The sequence below is a fragment of the Benincasa hispida genome, chromosome 5 (assembly GCF_009727055.1).
Source record: "Benincasa hispida cultivar B227 chromosome 5, ASM972705v1, whole genome shotgun sequence".
Lineage (NCBI taxonomy): Eukaryota > Viridiplantae > Streptophyta > Magnoliopsida > Cucurbitales > Cucurbitaceae > Benincasa > Benincasa hispida.
Genome location: NC_052353.1, coordinates 56,210,745 through 56,232,255, shown reverse-complemented (window position 1 = coordinate 56,232,255; position 21,511 = coordinate 56,210,745). Strand labels below are relative to the sequence as shown.

General features: G+C 29.9%; 1 protein-coding gene across 1 annotated transcript; it reads left to right on the top strand.

Moving 5' to 3' along the window:
* The first annotated feature begins 793 nt into the window (after positions 1-793).
* LOC120077880 (auxin-induced protein 15A-like) lies at positions 794-1,666 on the top strand. Its single transcript, XM_039031974.1, has one exon. The coding sequence runs from the start codon at positions 1,219-1,221 to the stop codon at positions 1,525-1,527; it is 309 nt and encodes a 102-aa protein (XP_038887902.1). The 5' UTR covers positions 794-1,218; the 3' UTR covers positions 1,528-1,666.
* Positions 1,667-21,511: the final 19,845 nt, after the last annotated feature.

Genomic DNA, 21,511 nt, shown 5'->3' with positions numbered 1-21,511 from the left:
ACAAGACATAGTAAGGTCATACGGATTTTGTAAATGCCTCAATAATTAGAAGTTAGGAGTTGGATTTAGTAGCTAGATTACACTTCAAAAAGTTCTCACAAAGTTCGCGTGGAGTGATAACGATGCCATTGAATAGGCATCGCTAAGACACCAACCTGGTTGAACTGGACACTCGTCCTATCTCTAAAAGGTGATAGTTAAGATATTTTCGCACCTAGTTCGTCGAAGTTTCCACTTTGCTTATGATAAATCCACGTCGTATGTATTCCGCTTGGAAAAGTCCACATAGTACCAGAGACGTGTGGACACTAGCATTTATTATATGTCCTGGAAGCATAAATTCTTGATGAAGTATATGAAAATTCGTTATCAAAGCATTTAGTAGCTGAGTTCGAAGTGTTGCAAAAGTGAAGGGCCATTAAATTGTTAGAAAGAACAAAATTTCACACTGAAGCGTCAAATTCTTGCAAAAAGTTTCGATATATAATAATGAGTACTATACTATTCATGACTCTTCATGGAGATACTGTCTGAAGATGCATAATTTAGTTGAGAGCAAGAAGGAAATGAAAAAGTTGGGTCACTGTTTTCTTCAAATTGAGGGACCCTTGAGTCAACCAAATGAACCCACAGAGGCTGGTTGGCTAGTTGGCAAAGGGGATAAAGGAAAAAATAAATAAACAAAAATAAACCCAAAAAAGCAAGCAACTAAAGAAGCAGTCCAAGTTCAGTGCTTAAGCAAGTAATCTAAAAATGGAACTTAAATATTTTCTTTAAGTGAAAACATACTACATGTTGCTAAGAACATGCCCAGCATCAATTAATTTAGAGCTTTATTTGATTAGAGACTCAAGGATTCACAAGTTGTCCATCCTTTTTTTCTTTTTCTTTTTTTTCTATTTTTTCCTAAACACATACACATTTGTGCAAGCAAATGGTAGGGCATAATGTTTTGCACTAAACAAGGCAAACCATGTGAGAAATTGGCAATTTCTTCACCTGCTATGTTTTCCCTCTCTTCTTCTTACTTTTCTACTTATCCATAATTGACAAAAATTCTATATATATATATATATACACACACACCCACAAACAACACTCACTCACTCACTCACTCACTCAAACCACAATAACAAGTACCATAACAAGTCCTTTCAAATCCAGTTCAAAAGGCAATTCAAAACAGGGGATCTTCTTTGTTCTAAAGCATACACAGAGATGGGAATCCATTTGACAGGAATAGCAAATGCAAAGCAAAAGTTACAGAGAACTTTTTCAGCGAAATACGGAATTGGATCGGCGGTGACGACGACGAATGTTCCTAAAGGGCATTTTGCAGTTTACGTAGGAGAAACACAGAAGAAGAGGTTTGTGATTCCGATATGGTACCTGAATCATCCATTGTTTAAGGATTTGTTGAACCTTGCGGAAGAGGAATTTGGATTCGATCATCCAATGGGTGGCCTCACAATTCCTTGCAGCGAAGATTACTTCATCAGCTTAACTTCGGCCCTAAATTGTTCATAAATCGATTTCGGACCCCCCCCCCCCCCGCACTTTTCTCATCATCTGCCCTAATTTTTAACATTTTCTTGCTTCGATTTTTTTTTTTTTTCATCCAAGAGAATTGAAATCAAGAGATTCAAACTAAAGCTGGTCTCTGTGAATTTTGTATCATTATTGATTGTTCTTCCTAATTATTATTATGATTACCGATCCAAACTTGGCGTTCCAAATTCTAGTTTCCTCCTATTTTCCCTTTTTTTTAAAAAAAAATAATGTAAAATTAAACAAGATGTCAAATCACTAGTCATCGTATTATTAATCTAAACAGGTGATCTTTAAGTTAGACACTAAAGATTTTGGTTCGTCGTGCATTACATTTAAGAATATGAACAATGATATTACAAATTCAGAGAAGTTTGAAACAACGTTTCATCGGTGAAAAGCTCTAATGTCATCAATAAATACCTAGAGTCTTGGACTTCATTGTTAAAATAGTCCCAAACCTTCGAGTAAGTTCTAAACTATCATTGAATCGATTTCAACCTATAAAGGATAAATTTATGTTTCGTCAATTGTAATAATACCGTTTAGGAGAGCGGTAGCCTCAACAAGTTCAATGGTCTCAATGAGCTTTAGAGTTTTTTGCGTCGATGAATTTTAGAGGATTTTTTTCAACATATGTATATATTAAGGTTCAAAATTCAAATATCACAATCCTAATTATTGCATTAAAACAGAAAATCAAAATAATAAAAGTTTGTTTAAGTTTTAATAAAAATGTTTTGAGAGCATTGATTCTAAAATTACTAGGCTGATTCTAAAAAAGTACTAATAGTGGTTTGAGAAGAACTTCAAAATTTTGTCTTATAAAGTAAAAGCACTTTTAATTTAAATGTTAATTTCAAAAGAATTTAATGTTTAGTTTGTGTATAAAAAGAGGAGAAAAAGATTGTTATAGCTTCTAAATTTATACTAAATTGTTGGAGCTTAACTATAATAACTAAAATAAGTCTCATTAATTTAATAATGCATAGTGTTAGGTTAATCTCTAATTTCAATTTTTTCTATTTTTAATAAAATAACTAATCTAGATTTCATATGTTTTAAACTACACTATTGTGTTAATTCTAGAGATTTTTTATATTTTGATAAGAAAAATAATTGTTTTCTATTAAATATAATAAAAAGAGAGGGATTGGAACTACAAATTTCTAAGTTGTCAGCAGATATTTATATTACTTTAACCAAGTTCATTTTGAATTAAAAATCGTCGTTGAAATATTTATGTTAAAAAGTGTGATTTCAAATTGAATGAAATTGAAAAGTGTCATTTCAACCCGAATTAAAAAATGTGTAAGAAAAAATAAATTTATTTAAATTTAAAATATGATAGTTAAATTTAAAATCTCAACTAGAATTTCTAAAATTATGTTGTGAAAAAATGTTGAGGGTACAGGCTAAAAAGCATTTTCTTAGATCCATTTTGGCTAAAAGTTAATTTTAAGAATAAATTTTATTTAAAAAAATTATTTTCAAATATAAAAAATTAAATCAAAATATAAATATAGTAAATTTTCATTTTCTATGTTATAGATAAACTGTGATATTATTATTATTTACGGATATTTTCAGTATTTTAAAATAGAATCGTACAACTATTTTTTCGAATAATTCCATTTTTTTTTTTTTTTTTTTTGTGAAAGGTCACTATTCTCATGTGTTTTGGAATTATTATCGAAGTTGAAATGATAGTGATGGGAAATAATTATATTTGATTATTATTTCAAAAAAGGCCTTCTTCTTCTCTTTTCTTTTTTTTTTTTTCTTTTCAGAAATAAAAAATTTCTCAATTATATAAGTTGATATTGACATTATTGTATCTCAATATTTCGAATAGTAGAATTTACTTAAAATTTGCTTCCTAATAAATAAACATTACTGTAAATTATAATGGCTTTTTCTTCATTATTTGTAATTCACGTAATATTATTAACTTTTTAAAACGTATTTAAATGAGTCTTACTCTTCATATTAGGATTGATTGATTATAAGTAAACGCAACTTTAAAAGTAAATTATTTTTTGTAGTTATATTTTTAAATTGTTATTAACTTATTACTAGTGTAGTTCTTCTTAATAATCTAGATATAATAATTAAAATCTTATATGATAAATTTTCTATTATAATTTTCTGATTTTGAAATTTATGTTTGTTGAATTTTAATTTTTTAATAATGGTTTATATATATATAATATATATATATATATATATATATATTTATAAACATTTGAACTTCTTGGCTTTTCAAAAATAAAAAACAAGTTTTTGGAAACTACTTTTTTTAGTTTTTAAATTTTCGCTTTGTTATTAAAAACATGAATAGAAAGTGGATAACAAATATTAAAACTTATGGATAATTTTAAAAAGTTAAAAATGAAATAATCATCAAACATGGTATTAAAGGAAAAGTAATACTTCTTTTCTCATTTTTCAAATTCTAAAAAAATAATAGTAGTTAGTAATGGGTCATTGTTTTCCTTTTGTTCATGTTTTTCAACATTTTTTAAACTAGGTAGAAATTTCAAAATAACAAAATCAAAATTTTTTTTTTTGAGGAATTTTTAAAAATAGAAAAATTATTTACACAAAATAGCAAAAATTTAATCTTCTTTGATAGATGCGGATAGAAATCTATCAATGTTTTTTTTTACTATTTCAATAAATAGTTTGACCTTTTTACTATTGGTGAAAATTTTCATTTGCTTGATTTATTGATCTTTTTATTTTTCAAAACATAAGGTAAATTTAACTTTTAAATTTTTAATATTTAATTTTAAAAACTAATTTTCATATGATAACAAGGAGTGATGAGCTACTATACATTTTTTTTTTCTTCTTCAATTAAAAGAATGAAAGAAATAAATAGACACCAAATTCAATGAGGAATCAATAAATATAATTATATCAAGAAAATGTGAAACACAAGAAACAAAATTATATTGAAGAAAACGTGAAACAAGAAATAAAAATTTTACTAAAGAGACTCCCATTTTTTTTTTTTAGTTTCTTCATTATTTGTAACTATTCTTTACTTGGGTGGTTGGAATATCTCTATTCCATACATATTCGATTATAAACTTTTTCTCCTGACACTAATTCTCCTAGCCTTCTTCTGATGTAGCAACGCAATTTCACAATAAGTATCGAAATGAATCACTAAATAATATAATTTGTTTCTTCTTTTCTTGATGCTTATCGATGTTACAATAATAGCTTCATTCAGGAAAAAAAAATAATTTTTGTGTGAAACTTTTATCCAAACTATGACTATGAAGTCAAAAGTTCGATTTTTTTTTTTTTATGAAATGGTATTGAACTCAAACAATTATGTTTCTTCCCTAATGAAAAAAAAAATAGCACAAAAAGAATTTAATGGAATATTAATTAATGAAAAGACAAATAAACAAGAAGAAAACATTTTTTTTTCCCACAAATGTATCTAAAAATTTATAATAGTAAGTGTTGAAAGAAGAGACAAGGACAAGACCAGAAAGGCTTCATTTGAAAAGATTTAAGGAAAATTGGAAGTGTCTTAGTCAAAATCATGTCCTTTTTGTTAACCACCCACTAGATATATTATTACTTTCAAATTTCAATCATAAACCAAAAAACCACTAAACTCAATCTTATCTCTTTTTCCCCAATTTTTCCCCTAAAAAAATAGAAAAAAGAAAAATACCCTTTAAAAAAAAACTACTTATTTTCCCATTTTAGTGATTGTACTAATGTACTATAGAAATTTAAACCAAAAAAAAAAAAAAATCTATATAGTACTATATAGTTTTTTGAAAATTTTATTTCCTTTTTTGGTTGAATTATAGATCTTGTTGTTGTACTTGGTGCTAAAAAGTTTTGAAACACATATTATTGGTACAAGTTCTAAATTAAAAAAGAGAGAGAAACTATGACGATGAACAGTAATACTTATTTTTCAATTTTTTTAAGTTTAATAATATGTGAATTAGAAATTTGAACTTCAAATTTTTTTTATAAGATAATATAATACTTTAATCAGTTGAATTGTATATATCAAAACTAATGGATTATTAGACTTATTTAAATGAGATTATCTTGAGAATTTTTTAAGAATCGTGGAGCTTGCAATTTGATATACTATCCGATTTAATTCTTATTTTTCAAATTCATTAAACATAAAATTTTAGTTAGCTAATAATTTTGTGATGTGTAAAAAAAATCATGTATAGACATTCTAATACACAACTCATTATTAAAAGGAAAATTTTTACGGATAGAAAAAAAGATAAACTATTTACAGAAATAGTAAAAGAAAACACTGATGAACTTGTATCGATGATAAATTTCTATCGGTTTCTATCACTGATAGACTTTTATCAGTCTCTATCAATGATAGACTTCTATTAGTTTCTTTCACTGGCAGATGCTGGTAGACTTCTATCAGCGTCTATCAATAATAAACTTGTATCAGTTTTTATTACTGATAGTATCAATGATAGACTTTTATCAGTTTCTATCACTGATAGATTTCTGTCGGTCTCTATCAATGATAAACTTCTATCAATTTCTATCATGATGAACACTGATAAACTTCCATCAGTGTTTATCAGTAATAAACTTGTATTAGTTTCTATTACTGATCTTCTATCAGCATCTATCTATGGTAGAAATTGATAACAATGTCTATCACAACTATTTAAAAAAAATAAATAGTCTATCAGTGATAGACCATATTATTGGTAAGAGTCTATCAGTGATAGATCATATCATTGGTAAGAGTCTATTAACGATAGAAGTCTATCACGGATAGACTTGTCTATATTTGTAATTTTTTTAAATGATGTTATATACTTGGTTATTATTCCTAAAAATGCTACCAATTGTAATTACCCAACAAAATTTCTAGCAACCTTTTCTTGAATCCTCAATAATTGTTATCTAAAACAAGAAAAAGAACCCCTCAATCATTATGATATCCTCTTCATAGGCTTGCCTAAGCTCTCATCTTTTGATTTTTGTATGAATTTTCCATCCATCTTCAATCCAGTTGAAGCATCTGGGATTTTCTTCTTCGGTGAGTATGTTGAAAATTAAACATGTTTTAATTAAATAAATTATAATTGAATTAAAAGATGTGAGTTAATTAAGTATTTTAATTGATGAGAGTTGGTAAGGTCATGTATCGAAAAGAGTTAGAAACATTAATAAATTAAATATAGGACCTTAAAGGTTTTTTATGTGTTTAATTAAGGTGAGAGTTATAGATTTAGACTTGCCCATCATAATCTTATAAATAGGATTGATATTTTGTATCGTAAAAAAAACCAAGTGTATAGAGAAGAACACACAAAGCGAGTTCAATTAAAAGTGTGAACTAAGTTTGAAGAACATTTCAGTTAAAAGTGTTTTTGTTTCCTCTCAAATAATTGTTAGTTGGTCATTTATTTGTGAGTGTCCATCACATGCTTCCAAAAAAGTGGTATCAGAGCCTGAGTTTGAAAAACAATAATTGGTTTTGTAAATGGCAAATAACAATTTGGTTCCCTTCCAAGTGCATCAACTTATGAAAGAAAATTATAAAAGTTGGTGTATCTATATGAAAGCTCTATTTGGTTCCATAAGATGTATGAGGTATTGTCAATAATGATTATGAAGAACAAGAAAGTGATGCAACTTTAAAACAAGCTCAACGAGAAGCTTTGCAAAATACAAGAAAGAAAGACCAATAGGCTCTCACCATCATTCATGAAGCCATCGATGATCCAAACTTTGAGAAAATTTTTGGAGCAACTATTGCACATCAGGCATGGAAAATTTTGGAGAATACATTCAAAGGAGTAGATCGAGTCAAAAAGGCTCGCTTCCAAAAATTGAGAGATGATTATGAACCACTACATATGAAGGAATCTGCCTCGGTTTCAAATTATATTTCAAGATTGCTAGCAGTAATAAATGAAATGAAAAGATATGGTGAAACGATAGATGATGAGCAAGTGGTGAAATGATACTTTGCTCATTGGATGAAAAATTAAATTTCATCATTGTAGCTATTGAAGAATTAAAGGATTTGAGTACAATGTAATAGAGTTGACAATCAACAAAAGAAAGTTATTAGGGATCTAAACACTCTAACTACATTAATTTAGAAGGAAAAACATGCAAGTTGAATAAAAATAAACTCCAGAAAAAGGGTTTGTAGAATGCAACCTTTGTAGAATCCACCAAATTATGGCTTGATTCCTCTCCGATTTTTTCTTCAAATTCAACAATAGACTACCACCAAAATCTTCTCTACTATGCTTGAGCCTTAGATTGAGTTGTGGAACTCAGATGAATTTAGTATAGGTTTAAAGAGTTGATCGAGAGAGAAAACAAATTTTTTTTCCAGATTTTTTCACTTGCATGAACCACAAATCTGAAGCCAAGTTCTCAATATATAGCAAGTAACCATGCAGATAAACTTCATGGAGATGAAGCCACTTCAAAATTCTATTAATGGAAGTGGCATGAGGTGTTTTAATGGCAATTGTGGGATAAACCTGAAGGATCCCTTAGATGGGTCCTTGAGCGGAAGCGCAATCGTCTCAATTTCCCATAATTTTACTGAATGAAAATTTTATAGAAAAACATATAGAATCATGCATTTAATTCAGAAATACAACATACTTAATAAAAATACAAGAGAACATATTAGGATTTCATAAACCCTTACCTTTGAAGAACTCAAATCTTCGTGTATCCTTTCCAACAAATGTCACAAACTGTGAAATGGCCAATTGGAAACCACTGTATTCTCAGGTAGAGAACCCAGGAGGTGTAGGCTCTGACTATTTTGGTGAGGGAAGAGTAAATCTTTTGGGATTAGAGAGAGAAAAAAAAAAGAGATTGAGAAGAAACTCAGAACCTTTCTGTATTTCTATTTCTTTTTTCAAGTTCTCTGACCAAAAGGGGAGAAGATGAAGATCATACATCTCTTTCTGTCAACCACCCACATAATACGTGGGTAGAGAGAAAATTGGGGAGGAAAGTTATTTTCCTCCCAATAATCTAAAAATAACTTATTTAAATTAATTAATATAATATATGTATATATATATATATATATAATAACTAATTTATTATAAATACATATATATATACACACACACATAACTATATGTTATATCACATATTACATATAATCTATAGTTTCTATATTGTATCAAATACAATATAGCCTATAGTTTCAATTTTCTATCACCATGGCTTTTAATATAAATCACATTTTTACATTAAATTTAATTATATGAATTTAATTCATATAATTAATATTTAAATCATATTCAAACATTTATTTCCTCTCTAATAAACTTTATATTATAATGTATCAAATACATTATAGTAATTATATCATATGTAATTAATTTGAACAATTCAAATTAATCCAAAAACTGATTTTTATTAAATTCCATTGAACTATCGAGGGGACCTTATGGACTAACTCCTTAAGTACCACTAATCCCTCTAATGAACAATAAATTATAGTCCAGACATGACTAAACCCCTCTCGGACTAGAAGACGGTGTGGTGCCACATTGTTCAAATCTCGGAATCAACCTTTAAAGAAGTAATTCATCTACTTATCCCGACATTGGAGAATGAGTAAATTCCTTCTTGTTTAGTTGTGTTTCTAGCTTCCCAATCAGACGAGTTCCTAAAATGGTAAGCTTATTAAGTCGGCGATCTGGCCACTCTCACTCATACCAATCAAAGACTCACCCTCATAGGCAGGATTTCACAACACACTCAGGATTCAGGTCATGTTACCTATTGTCATCTTGATGAAATGTAAGTCTCTATTATGAATGGTGTTATATAATGAGACTAAACATTTCGTGCTCCGGTCTTATATAAACTTCTTTGTATAGAATATCCCCGCTCATATGTCTCCACATGAATGATCAGGATCAGATCATTTGTTGCACTTTACAACAATTGTAACATCTACAAAGTGAGTCATACTCGTAGTGTCAGCAGGATAAAGTATCCAGCCTTATCCATCTACTACGAACCATTTAGGTTATCACGTAAACATGATCCACTCGTATATTTCTACATACATGTTTAAGCTACAAGATAACCTTGGATGTTAGTTTATTAATTTGTGGTTAATGCAACTAATTTTGAAATAAAACATCACATATTTTATTACATATATAAAATATTTGTACATCACAATTACAAACTATGGGACCCTACAAGGTTTAGGGCATCAATCCCAACAAAATCCACTTTCCATTTTAATTTTCAATTAATTACGAAAATTTGCATTTAATTTCAAAATTAAAATTGATTTTTAAAAATAATTTTAACTAAATATATTTGTATCAATTTCAATTTAACAAATAAAAATTTTAATTCAATTAATTTCATAATTTTTAATTTAATAAATTCAAAATTTTAATAAATTTAAAATGGAAAATTAAATAAACCAATTTAATTAATTTAATATCAAATATTAAATTAATAAAATACCTCATCAAATATTTAAATCATATTTAAATGTTATCAATTCTCTAAAACCATAATGTTTAACTCGTTAATTAAACATCAATTATATCAAATATATTAATTCGAACCTTAAATGGAGTTTGAGTATTCTAATTTTTCTCAACAATATATTCTAAGGTTTAATCCTTTTACAACTAGTAGAGGGACCTAATGGACCTACAGATCATGAGCTCCAACGACTTGAGATTAATTAGCTAAACTCTTTAGCCCGAATTAATCAATATTCGTTAACTACCAAGATAATATACCACTATATCTTAGGAGTTGCATTCTCCCCACCGTAGATATATTTCTGTCCACTTGATTAACCATAATCAATAAGTCAATCATTCACAGGTCGTTCATATTAACAACTAGGTCAAAAATACCGTTTTATCCCTGTAATACATCTTGCTTTTTAAGTTTCCACTGATCCTTTAATGAAGAATTGGTTTATGCTCTTACCAATAAACCAAATCCCTCTCAGTCACGAGAGCGCAGGACCCCTTTATTCAAGACCAGAAATCAGTACTTAAAGGAACAACCTATTTGCTACCCCAAACACGGGTAAGATTGAATTCTATTTTGTAGAACTATGTCCCTAGCTATCTATCTGATCTTACTCTTAAAATGGGAGGCTGGTTGGGCAATGATATTGAACCACTCTCACCTATGTAGATTAAAGGATAATCTTGCGTAACAGGAGTTCATAGTTAGCTCAGAATTTTGATCGAGTTACCTTAGGTCATTGAATTGAAATAGTCAGTTTTAACAGTAAACGGATGTTATAGAGAAAAGTGATCATTTCGTGGTCCAGTCTTATGCAAATATCTTTTGCATAGAATGTCTCCACTTGCATGTCTTCACATGAACGACATTTGGATCACATCATTTGTATCAATATACAAAGAGGGTTGCATCTATAATGTCTTCAGGATAAGGTAACCAACCTTATCCATATACTTAAAATCTTTTTGGTTATATACTAAAACTTGATCCTCTTTTATGTCTTACATAAAGTTTAATAATATTCATATTATAGCCATGAGTTAGTTTATTGGATTTATAAAAGAATGCAATTCAATAACACCTTTATTAATAGAAAAATTCAAATAATAACTTTGTTGTGAATAGAATGTGTTTAATGTTTACAAACTGTGAGTTTTTAGTATATTCCCAACACAATGTCCATTGATCAACTTATGGGTTCCTTACAAGCCCATGAAGATAAGCTTCTCAAGAAGAACAAACAAACAACTGAGCAACTTTTTTAGTCAAAGTTGCAGTTAAGAGATCAAGACGATAGCCAAGAAAAAGACAATCGAGGTCGAGGACGCCAATCATGGATGTGGTGATTTCAAAGGTTGAGGTCGAGGAAAATACGGTCAAAGAAAATTTGATGAGAGTAATTCAAACTCTAATTTATTAAGAGGTCGTGAAAGACAAAATTATTCGAAGTCAAATGGAGAAAGATCAAATAATGAAAAAAAATAATAAAAAGACAGTTTGAATGTTATAACTGTCATAAATTTAGCTATTATTCCTAGGAATGTAGGAATAAAGTAGAAGAAAATTCAAATTATGTTGAGAAAGATGAAGAAAGCAGTGAGTCATCTTTGTTTTTAGCATGCAAAGGTGAAGAAACATGTGAAAATAATGCATGGTATCTTGATAACAGTGCAAGCAAACACATGAGTGGATGTAAGTCAATTTTTATGGAACTTGATGAATACATTGGTGGTAATATCATATTTGGTGATGCCACAAAAATTTCTGTTAAAGGAAAATATAAGATTTTGATCAACTTGAAGAATGAGAAGCATGAGTTTATCTCTAATGTTTATTATGTGCTTGATATGAAGAACAATATTTTGAGCTTGGGACAACTCTTAGAGAAAGGCTATAATATTTTGATGAAGAATTATAGTTTTTCGATAAGGGATAATTGTGATAATATGATTGCTAAAGTGCAAATGATGAAGAATAGAAAGTTTTTATTAAACATTCAAACTGATGTTGCTAAATGTTTGAAGTCATGTTTGAAAAATCCATCTTGGATTTGGCACTTGAGACTTGGGTATTTAAACTTTGATGGTTTGAGACTATTAGCAAGGAAGAACATGGTGAAAGGACTACTATATGTCAAACATCCAAATCAATTCCTGAATGTGTCTTTATGGCAAGCAAGCAAAGAAGAGTTTTCTACAAGAATCTTCTTCAAGAGCAAGGAGACAGATAGAGTTAGTTCACACTGGTCTTTGTGGACCAATTAAACCAAGATCTTTCAGTAAGAATAATTATTTCTTATTATTTATTAATGATTTTAGTCGAAAAAATTGGGTTTATTTTGTCAAGGAGAAATAAAAATTATTTGGCATGCTCAAGAGATTTAAAGCTCTTGTCGAAAAAGAAAGTGGTTATTACCTAAAAGCCTTGAGATCAGACAGGGGAAGAGAATTTACTTCAAATGAATTCAGAGACTTTTGCACAGAAAACGGAATTCATCTGCCTATGATGGTTCCATGGACTCCTCAACAAAATGGTGTTGTTGAAAGGAAGAACAAAACGATACTCAATATGGCTCGAACACGAAGCATGTTGAAAAGTAAGAAGATGCCAAAAGAATTTTGGGCATAAGCTGTTAAATGTGTTGTATACTTTTCCAAATGTTCTCCTACTAGAAGCTTGTGGAACAAAATGCCTCAATAAACATGAACATGAAGAACACCAACCATTGCTTATTTGAGAGTATTTGGAAGTATCGCTTATGCACATATACCTGATCAAAATCGTAGGAAGCTCGATGATAAAAGCGAGAAGCATATTTTTGTTGGCTATGATGCAAGCTCAAAAGGCTACGAGCTTTATAATCCTACTATAGAGAAGACGGTGGTTAGTAGAGATGTTGTGTTTGATGAGGAAGCAACATGGAATTAGAATGATGAATCAAAAGACTATAAGTTTTTACTTTTTCCTAATGATGATGATAAGTCTAGTCGCTTGCTTCTCCATCAACACCACCAATATTGCCAATCACTCCACAACAAAGCACACCTTTATCATCTGCAAGTTTAAGTGAAGGATCTCGCACCATGAGAAATTTACAAGACATATATGTTGATATTGAAGAGTTAAGTCAAAGTTTTAATAATCTTAATCTTTTTTATCTATTTGGTGACAATGAACATTTGAATTTTGAAGAAGCTTTGCAAGATGAAAAGTGGAAGACTACCATGGATGAAGAGATGAAAGAAATAAAGAAGAATGACATATAGGAACTTTTCACTCTTCCAAGTGGAAAGAAAGCAATCGGTGTCAAATAGACATTTAAGACAAAAAAAATGAAAAATGAGAAGTGGAAAGGCATAAGACAAGATTAATTGCAAAAGGATATTCTCAAAGAAAAGGCATTGACTAGATGAAGTATTTGCTCTCGTTACTCGCTTGGAAACCATAAACTGTTAATTACAATTGCTGCTCAAAGTAAATGGATGTTAAATCAACATTCTTGAATGGATAATTGGAAGAAGAAGTATACTTAGAACAACCTCTTGGCTATGCTGTGAAATGTCAAGAAGATAAAATCTTGAAATGAAAGAAGGTATTTTATGGATTGAAACAAGTGCCTAGAATGTAGAATAGCAAAATCAACAAATATTTCCTTGACAATAGGTATTTGAGATGTCCTTATGAACATTCTCTGTATATTAAGACTAATGACTGTGGAGATATTTTGTTGGTTTGTCTATATGTGGATGACTTAATTTTTACAGGAAATTGTGCATGTTTGAAGATCTCAAGAAGACAATGACCCATGAATTTGAAATGAAAGATATTGGGTTGATGTCATATTATCTTGGCATTGAAGTGAAGCAATCAGAGAAAGGTATTTTTATCTCTCAAGAACGATATGCTAGAAAAATTCTAGAGAAGTTCAAGACGATTTATTCTAATCCTGTCACAATTCCAATTGAAGTTGGGATAAAAGCTTTCCAAATATGAAGAAGGAGAGGTTATTGATCCTTCATATTTCAAAAGCTTAATTGGAAGTTTGAGATATTTGACTTGCACATGACCAGATATTCTTTTGAGCGTTGGGTCAATTTATGGAGTCTCCTATAATTACTCATTTGAAAGTGGCAAAGAGAATTCTTCGTTACCTTGAAGGTACACTTGATTATAGATTATTTTATTCTCCATCTAAAGAATTGAAGCTTGAAGGTTATTGTGATAGTGACTGGGCTGGAGATGTTAATGACCGAAAAAGTACAAAAGGATATGTGTTCTTTGTTGGTAATAATGCATTTACTTGGAGTTCTAAGAAGCAACCTATTGTGACATTATCTACCTGTGAGATAGAATATGTTGATGCAACCTCATGTATTTGTCATGCAATTTGGTTAAGGAATTTGCTGAAAACAGTTGGAATTTTACAAGATGATGCAACTGTGATCCATGTAGATAATAAGTACTAAAGAATTGCTCTAGTAAAGAATCCAGTGTTCTATGATCGCAACAATATATTGATACAAGATTTCATTCTATCAAAGATTGCATTTCAAAAAAGGAGGTTCAAGTTGAATATATGAAGACTAAAGATCAAATTGCGGATATTTTCACGAAGCCACTCAAAGTTGATGTGTTTAACAAGTTAAGAACTTTGCTTGGAGTTTTCAAAAAACATGTATAAGAGGGGATGTTGAAAATTAAACATGTTTTAATTAGATAAATTGTAGTTGAATTAAAAGATGTGAGTTAATTAAGTATTTTAATTGATGAGAGTTGATAAAGTCATGTATTAGGGATGGTCATTCAAACCGCAAAAATCGAACTGTTTCCAAAAACTGAACCGAACCGAATCGAAAACTTAGTGAAACCAAAAAATGCGGTTTGAAGAAATTTTGAAACCAAATTAATTCGGTTTCAATTTCGAAAACCGAATTTGAAACCAAACCGAACCATTTTAACTAATATATATATATATTTACTTATTTACTTATTTATTTATTTATATATTTATATATTTAAAAAGAGTACAACCGAATTTAAAACCGAACTGTTTTTAAATTAAAGAACAAAACCAAATTTAAAACCGAACCGAACCGCACCAAACCGTTTTTAATTACTTTTTAAAAATGCCAAAACCGAATTTGAAAGCGAACTGAACCGCATATATGCGGTTCAGTTTGGTTCGGTTTCACATATTAGAAAATTCAATTCGGTTCAATTTGACCACCAAACCGAATCGAACTAAACCGTTTCCATTCCTATCATGTATTGAAGAGAGTTAGAGACGTTAATAAATTAAATATAGGACTTTAAAGTTTTTTATGTGTTTAATTAAGGTGGACAAGTCTAATTAGCTTTAAAATCCACTCCCATGTCCTATTCTTGTCTTCTGGTTGTTTTAGCTTTCAGATTTTGGTTATTAGATCTTCCAATTTCTCTTTGATTCATCGCATTGTTCTAATAATGACCCAAAATCGAGATGGCGTGAGGTCAAGTAGTGAAGATCTGCTTAGCCCGATTATGCCATTAATGAACCTTCTCTCCCTCACAGCAATAGGTTTATTACTTTCCCACCAAAAAATAATTTACAAGGAAGATTTTGCTATTTTTTTAATTTTTGAAAACTCCCTTATAAAAATTTAGGTTTATGTAATCAGAACACAAATTAACAAATTATCTATAAATTAAACCAAGAGGAAGTTCTTCCAATCTCATTGCCATACAAAATTCTCATGAACTAAACATTCTTCAAAAGGGCTATTATAAATTTCAAAATGAGATCATAATTACAATATCTCAATTTGATGGTTATTTATTAAATTTAGTGTAACTCGTTCCTATCTTTTGAAGATAAGACGACACCCTCTTAATTTACTTCAATATAAGATGGTCTACCACCTTTAAAAAAAAAAAATAAGATTCTTATAGCGTGGATCAAACGTGTATCAAAATATGTTATCTCATGCAAAGTTCAAACCTTATAATCAAGGATAAGGAAAATGTGGATATGATTTATCCCTAAAAAAAAGTGCATAACCTTTTTGTAAATATGTCGATATGGTTAGAGATCACTATCATAATGTCGTTTTGTAAGAAACATTTTAATAAATTTTGAGTTTTTGTATAAAGAAATTTTGTTTTGTCTTCGACTTTTGTTTACATGTGTATTTATCATAGAAACAAAATCTCAAACAAATCTATTGTTGTATAATTGAACGACCACAGACTTGAAAACAAATTATGGCACGATTTCGATGTTAAACCAATTTTTATCGACTGTTCTCCAAGATTAACACAACATTCTTCTTAGATGTACACTTGTTAGAGAAAGATTGTAATCAAATGGAAACTTTACTTAAACCATAAGACCGAAAAAACAGAGAGAAAGGCAACATGATAACAAACATCATTTTTTAAGAACTCGACAACCATTTTCAAAACAACCCCAAAAGAAAGTTTTTTTTTTCAAATTTACATTAGATAAATAAAAAAATTTCACATCTAAATTAAATACAAAAAAATGCACGATTTCAAATATAAATTAAATAAAGGGAACTTTTTTAGATCTGAGAAATTAAATAATTGCAAATCTTTCAATATGGACAAAAACCAAAAACTACGATTACGACAATTCATTCCAACAATTGACTAGTCATACCATTTATTTGTTGTTACTCTCATTTTAGAATATATTTACAATGAAATCATTTAAATAATGGTCTTCCTATATTTGATTATCATTTTACTTTTAAGTTATATGTATATGAAATTTTTTACCATTACTAATATTTTAATCTTGGATGTGATGAGAGTGCTAAATACGTGTCTCAAAACAAAACAAACTGTTCATGAAAAATTATCCATGTTTAGCTATTTAGATCCAACATGTGTTCACCATGAAACTCATTGCAAAATATTACTAAAAGAGAAGCAAAAAAATGTAAAATGGTAAAAAGGAGGCAACAAATAGGGGATTTCCTTTTTAAAAAACGTGTCTACACCATATTGATTTAATAATTTCGTCCTCTATAATTTTTTTTTTTTAAATAGTCCTCTAATAATTTAGTCTACATGATTTTATTATTTTTAACAATTTAGTTTCAAACTTTAAAGTATATTAATAATTTAGCCTACCTATTTTAAATATTTTATAACAATTCAATTTACGAAGATGTATTTTGGGTATCATTGAAATGTATTGGTTCTGTTATCTGGCACTCTGATCGACCAAGCTAGTAAAGTTATATTCGTATTTATGTTATTTACATTATTTACAATTATGACCCTAGGATATATAGAAATGTGTTATATAAATTCTCTAACGTAACTTTACTAATGCATCTAAATCTGTAATATGATATTTTCCCTCTATTAATAAATTGTTCTCTTCTTCTACTTGTGGATGTAACTAACATATTATCAATGAACTACAAGTAAATTTGTGTGTCAATTTTCTACCGTTTATATTTTCTATTTTCTTCATTTATCGATTCTATAACATGTATATGATTTAGTCTGACGTGCTCAAAATCAGGTGATTTTTATAACAAAAGAAAATTATACATACATACATATATATATACATACACACACATATATATACACACACACATACATACATACATACATACATATATACATACATACATACATATATACATACATACATACATACATATATATATATATGTCATGTAAAGTACTTATACACTAGTGGATTTATTATTCTTCAATCAGATATTTTTTTGGGATCAAATATATGTTTGAGTTTAATAGGCTCTAATACCGTATAAATAACATGACAGGTATCTTAATAAAAATTTTGAAGTCTCTTTATTTTTGCAATAATGTAGGATATACTTATCACAATATATATATATATATATATATATATATATATATATTACTCTATTTCTATATATACACACATGATTTTTGACAAATTTTACAGAACAATTCGTCTAATTCAAAAATATTTACATGCCAAAAAAAAAATTGGTAGTAAAATGGTAGGTTATTTGTGAGATTGAATAGGTTATTTACGGAGGATTGTTGAGGCTATTTAATGGAAGGGACCGTCGTAGGCTGTCGCCTGAATCAATTTTGGACATACAAAAGATAATAATGGAAGAAGGGTGACATGATTTCCAAGTTTTCGTGCATAGCCATAATTATTGAGTTTCCTCTCTTTTGCTACTTCCAATTATTTTTCACATCTTTCTTCTTTCTCACATTCCCTTCTTTATTGCAGATGCCGACACATCGCTACGTTACATGCATCTTGACTCTAAAATGTTTTATCTTTATATTGTATGGGATATAAGTAAGGACAATATTAGAATTAAATGATCTATTAATATGAGACTTTTTTAATGATACGAGAAAGTAGAGTTAGGCACGTAGACGTAAGTTTTATAGTGGATTATATTAATATTTAGCAAAACACAACTTACCTTCTAAGTACCTGATTGTTATGTTGTTTAGAATCATTCGATACTGAAAATATGGGGAGACCTCACAACTTTTAAAAAATACAAGTGAGCTATACTTCTTTGATGGTTAATTGGTTTTGAGGCGACGTTACATTTGTTCTAAACAAAACCTAAATGGATATTTGATCTAAAAAAATTGATGAATCGAAGGATCTACTTCTAATCTCTCATTCTTTGTAAAATTGCATTCATTCCACTACACAACTTGTTTCTGTACCATAAAATTTGTACTATGTGCATACTCCCTTCTCCCTCTTCAATTATTTCTTTTCCACCTAAGCTTACGCGTGTTATAATGTATACCTCTGTTATTATGAGACCTTTATAATAAAATAACGAAAAAGTAAGCAAGTCATATTGTGAACTTAAATCTAAAAAATAAATATAAATATTGGAATGAATCTTACGTTACTATCTTAAGCATTTTCATATATTGAAGACAATTTTATATATGTTTTTCACAAGTTAGGAGAGAGAAATCTAAAAAGAGGAAGAGAGAAGTTTTTTTTTTTTTTTTTTTACACAAGTTAGTTGGTTGTTAGTACTATCTTAAATGTATTATACAAAATAAGACCTAGTTTAGTTGAGTAGGTAGAGATATCTTGACAATTATTATTATTGTTATCGTTATTTTTTTTTTCTTTCAAAATAAAGATAGAGGAATGTAGAAAGAGAGATAAAATAATTTTTTTTTCTTCTTTAGGGGAGATCAACATATGATCAATTTTAATGGTAGTCTGTCACACCCCACTCTAGATTACCTCTTAACCTGGATGGAATGATGACTGCAGCAGTTACCAACCCTTTTGCTGGCACTTACTACCTAACTAACCTGTTAACTTTTACTCAAACCCTGAGTACATACATATCATCAATATACCAACATATTAACTCAGAACTTTACACATTTACATTACAAGGTTTCGCAGCATTGTTCATACATGAATATTACAACTTAGTGAGCCCCATCTAGTATACTAGTCACTAGACAGACACATGTGTACTAACTAATACAGGTTTTCAATTACACTTCCTTCTTTAAGTAGCAAAGCAGTAGCAGAAAAGTCTTTTGGGAACTGACCGCTACCTGAAAAGGAAAATATTTGAAAACGTGAGCTAGAAGCCTAGTGAGTGACTTACTAAAAACATAAATCTCATGCTTAAACTGAAAGCTCGAAAACATAATACTGGAACTAAAATGTACCAAGCAAACGTGTACACAAAACCTTTAAAACCACCATTAAACATCATTATTCCTTAGTTGAGAATGAGCATACATCGCTCTAGCTCCCAACATCTGTTACCGGCTAAGAGACCCATACTTCGGCCTCCCTTTGCTGGTATATAACTTAGGAGACCCATACTTTGACCTCCCTTTATCCTTAGTTAAAAGTGAACTACTAGATTTAACCCTCAACGTCAACTTTAGTCGGGGAGAACCCTTTTACTCAATCCCTCAACGTCAACCTTAGTCAGGGAGAACCCTTTTGCTCAATCCCTCGACGTTAACCTTAGTCGGGGACAACCCTTTTGCTCAATCCCTCAACAACAACCTTAGTCGGGGACAACCCTTTTGCTCAATCCCTTGCCTTCGTATTACCAACGTGTACGTGGTGTTTTCTATGTACCGTCAACACCTTCGGTACATTTATTCAGATACCTTCCTTACCTTCAGTATCCGGCTCACTTAAGCTATCAAGTTCTCGAAGAGCATTAAAAGAATAGTTTTCAAATATAGCATAGAAAACTCTTTAGGATACCTTCCCTACCTTCGGTATCCCTTTTCATTATGTTTAGAAATACCAACGTCTGTACTTTGACAACCTTAGGTATTTAAAACATAGTACATCAAGCTTCATTCAACCTTAGCTTTAACCCTAACGCATGCTTCATACTTTGTGAAATAAGTTGGTTTAAAACATACTAAACCAGCTTACAAAAACCACTAGCATGCGTTAGACATGGAAAACATACTTGGAAAACCCATACACTAGTAAACGTCATGAAGATGGAGTTATTAAAACATGCTAAAAATATTTGGACAAGATAACATATTTAAATCGTGTCAATTTCCATGGAAAACATGCTTTACTTAGCATGAGAAATAGCTTCAAACATATGTTGCTTGGCACTTCATTTGAACACTTAGCGTGAGAAATATCTTCTAAGAAATCATAGTTTCTAAATTATTAAAACATTAAAGTATCACATAGTCACTCACAGCTCGTTGGCCTCTTAACGGGTTATACGCCTCTCCTAGCTCTTCTTGGCCTAAAAGGACATAATTCCCGGTTAACTACTTAGAATTCTTAGTAAAATACCTCAAATAGTTCATTTACTAATGGAACTTTCATCATCAAAGACAGCTTTACTAGCGAGATACTCATCATGAGTGCATTTTTCTTATGAGCGAGATCCTCCTCATGAGCAAGATCCTCATGAGGAGATCCTCCTCATGTACGAGATCCTTATGAGCGAGATCCTCCTCATAAGCGAGATCCTTCATCCTAGCGATACTCACCTTTCCAGCGAGATTTAACCCAATTTCTAGCGAGATTTCCTTCATTAACGCCTCAGTACAAAATTAGCGAGATTTCCTTCATAAGCGAGATCCTCATTCTCCATATGAGCTTTTTGCTTGTTCTTCCCTAGAAGCTGTCTGCTTATGCACAGCTTCTCTGTTGTAACTTCAAAAATTCATAACTTAAAATTCAGCTCTCTTTTGAAGAAATTTCCTTCTACAAACATGTTTAGAATTGAGTTTTACCTTAAAATTTAAGCTAAAATTTCCTTATAGTTTGGCCTAGAGCTTCCAATCTTCACCTCGGGCCCTGATTAATCCACGATTCTGCCTCTTCTACAAATTCCTCACTTTTTGTTTTTCTTCTTCTGCAATCTTTTTCCAGCAAGACAACCTCGAAAACTAGATTCTCCCAACT

Bases quoted from the DNA above. Each gene is read 5' to 3' on its own strand.
- LOC120077880 (XM_039031974.1), top strand. From the start codon at position 1,219: ATGGGAATCCATTTGACAGGAATAGCAAATGCAAAGCAAAAGTTACAG.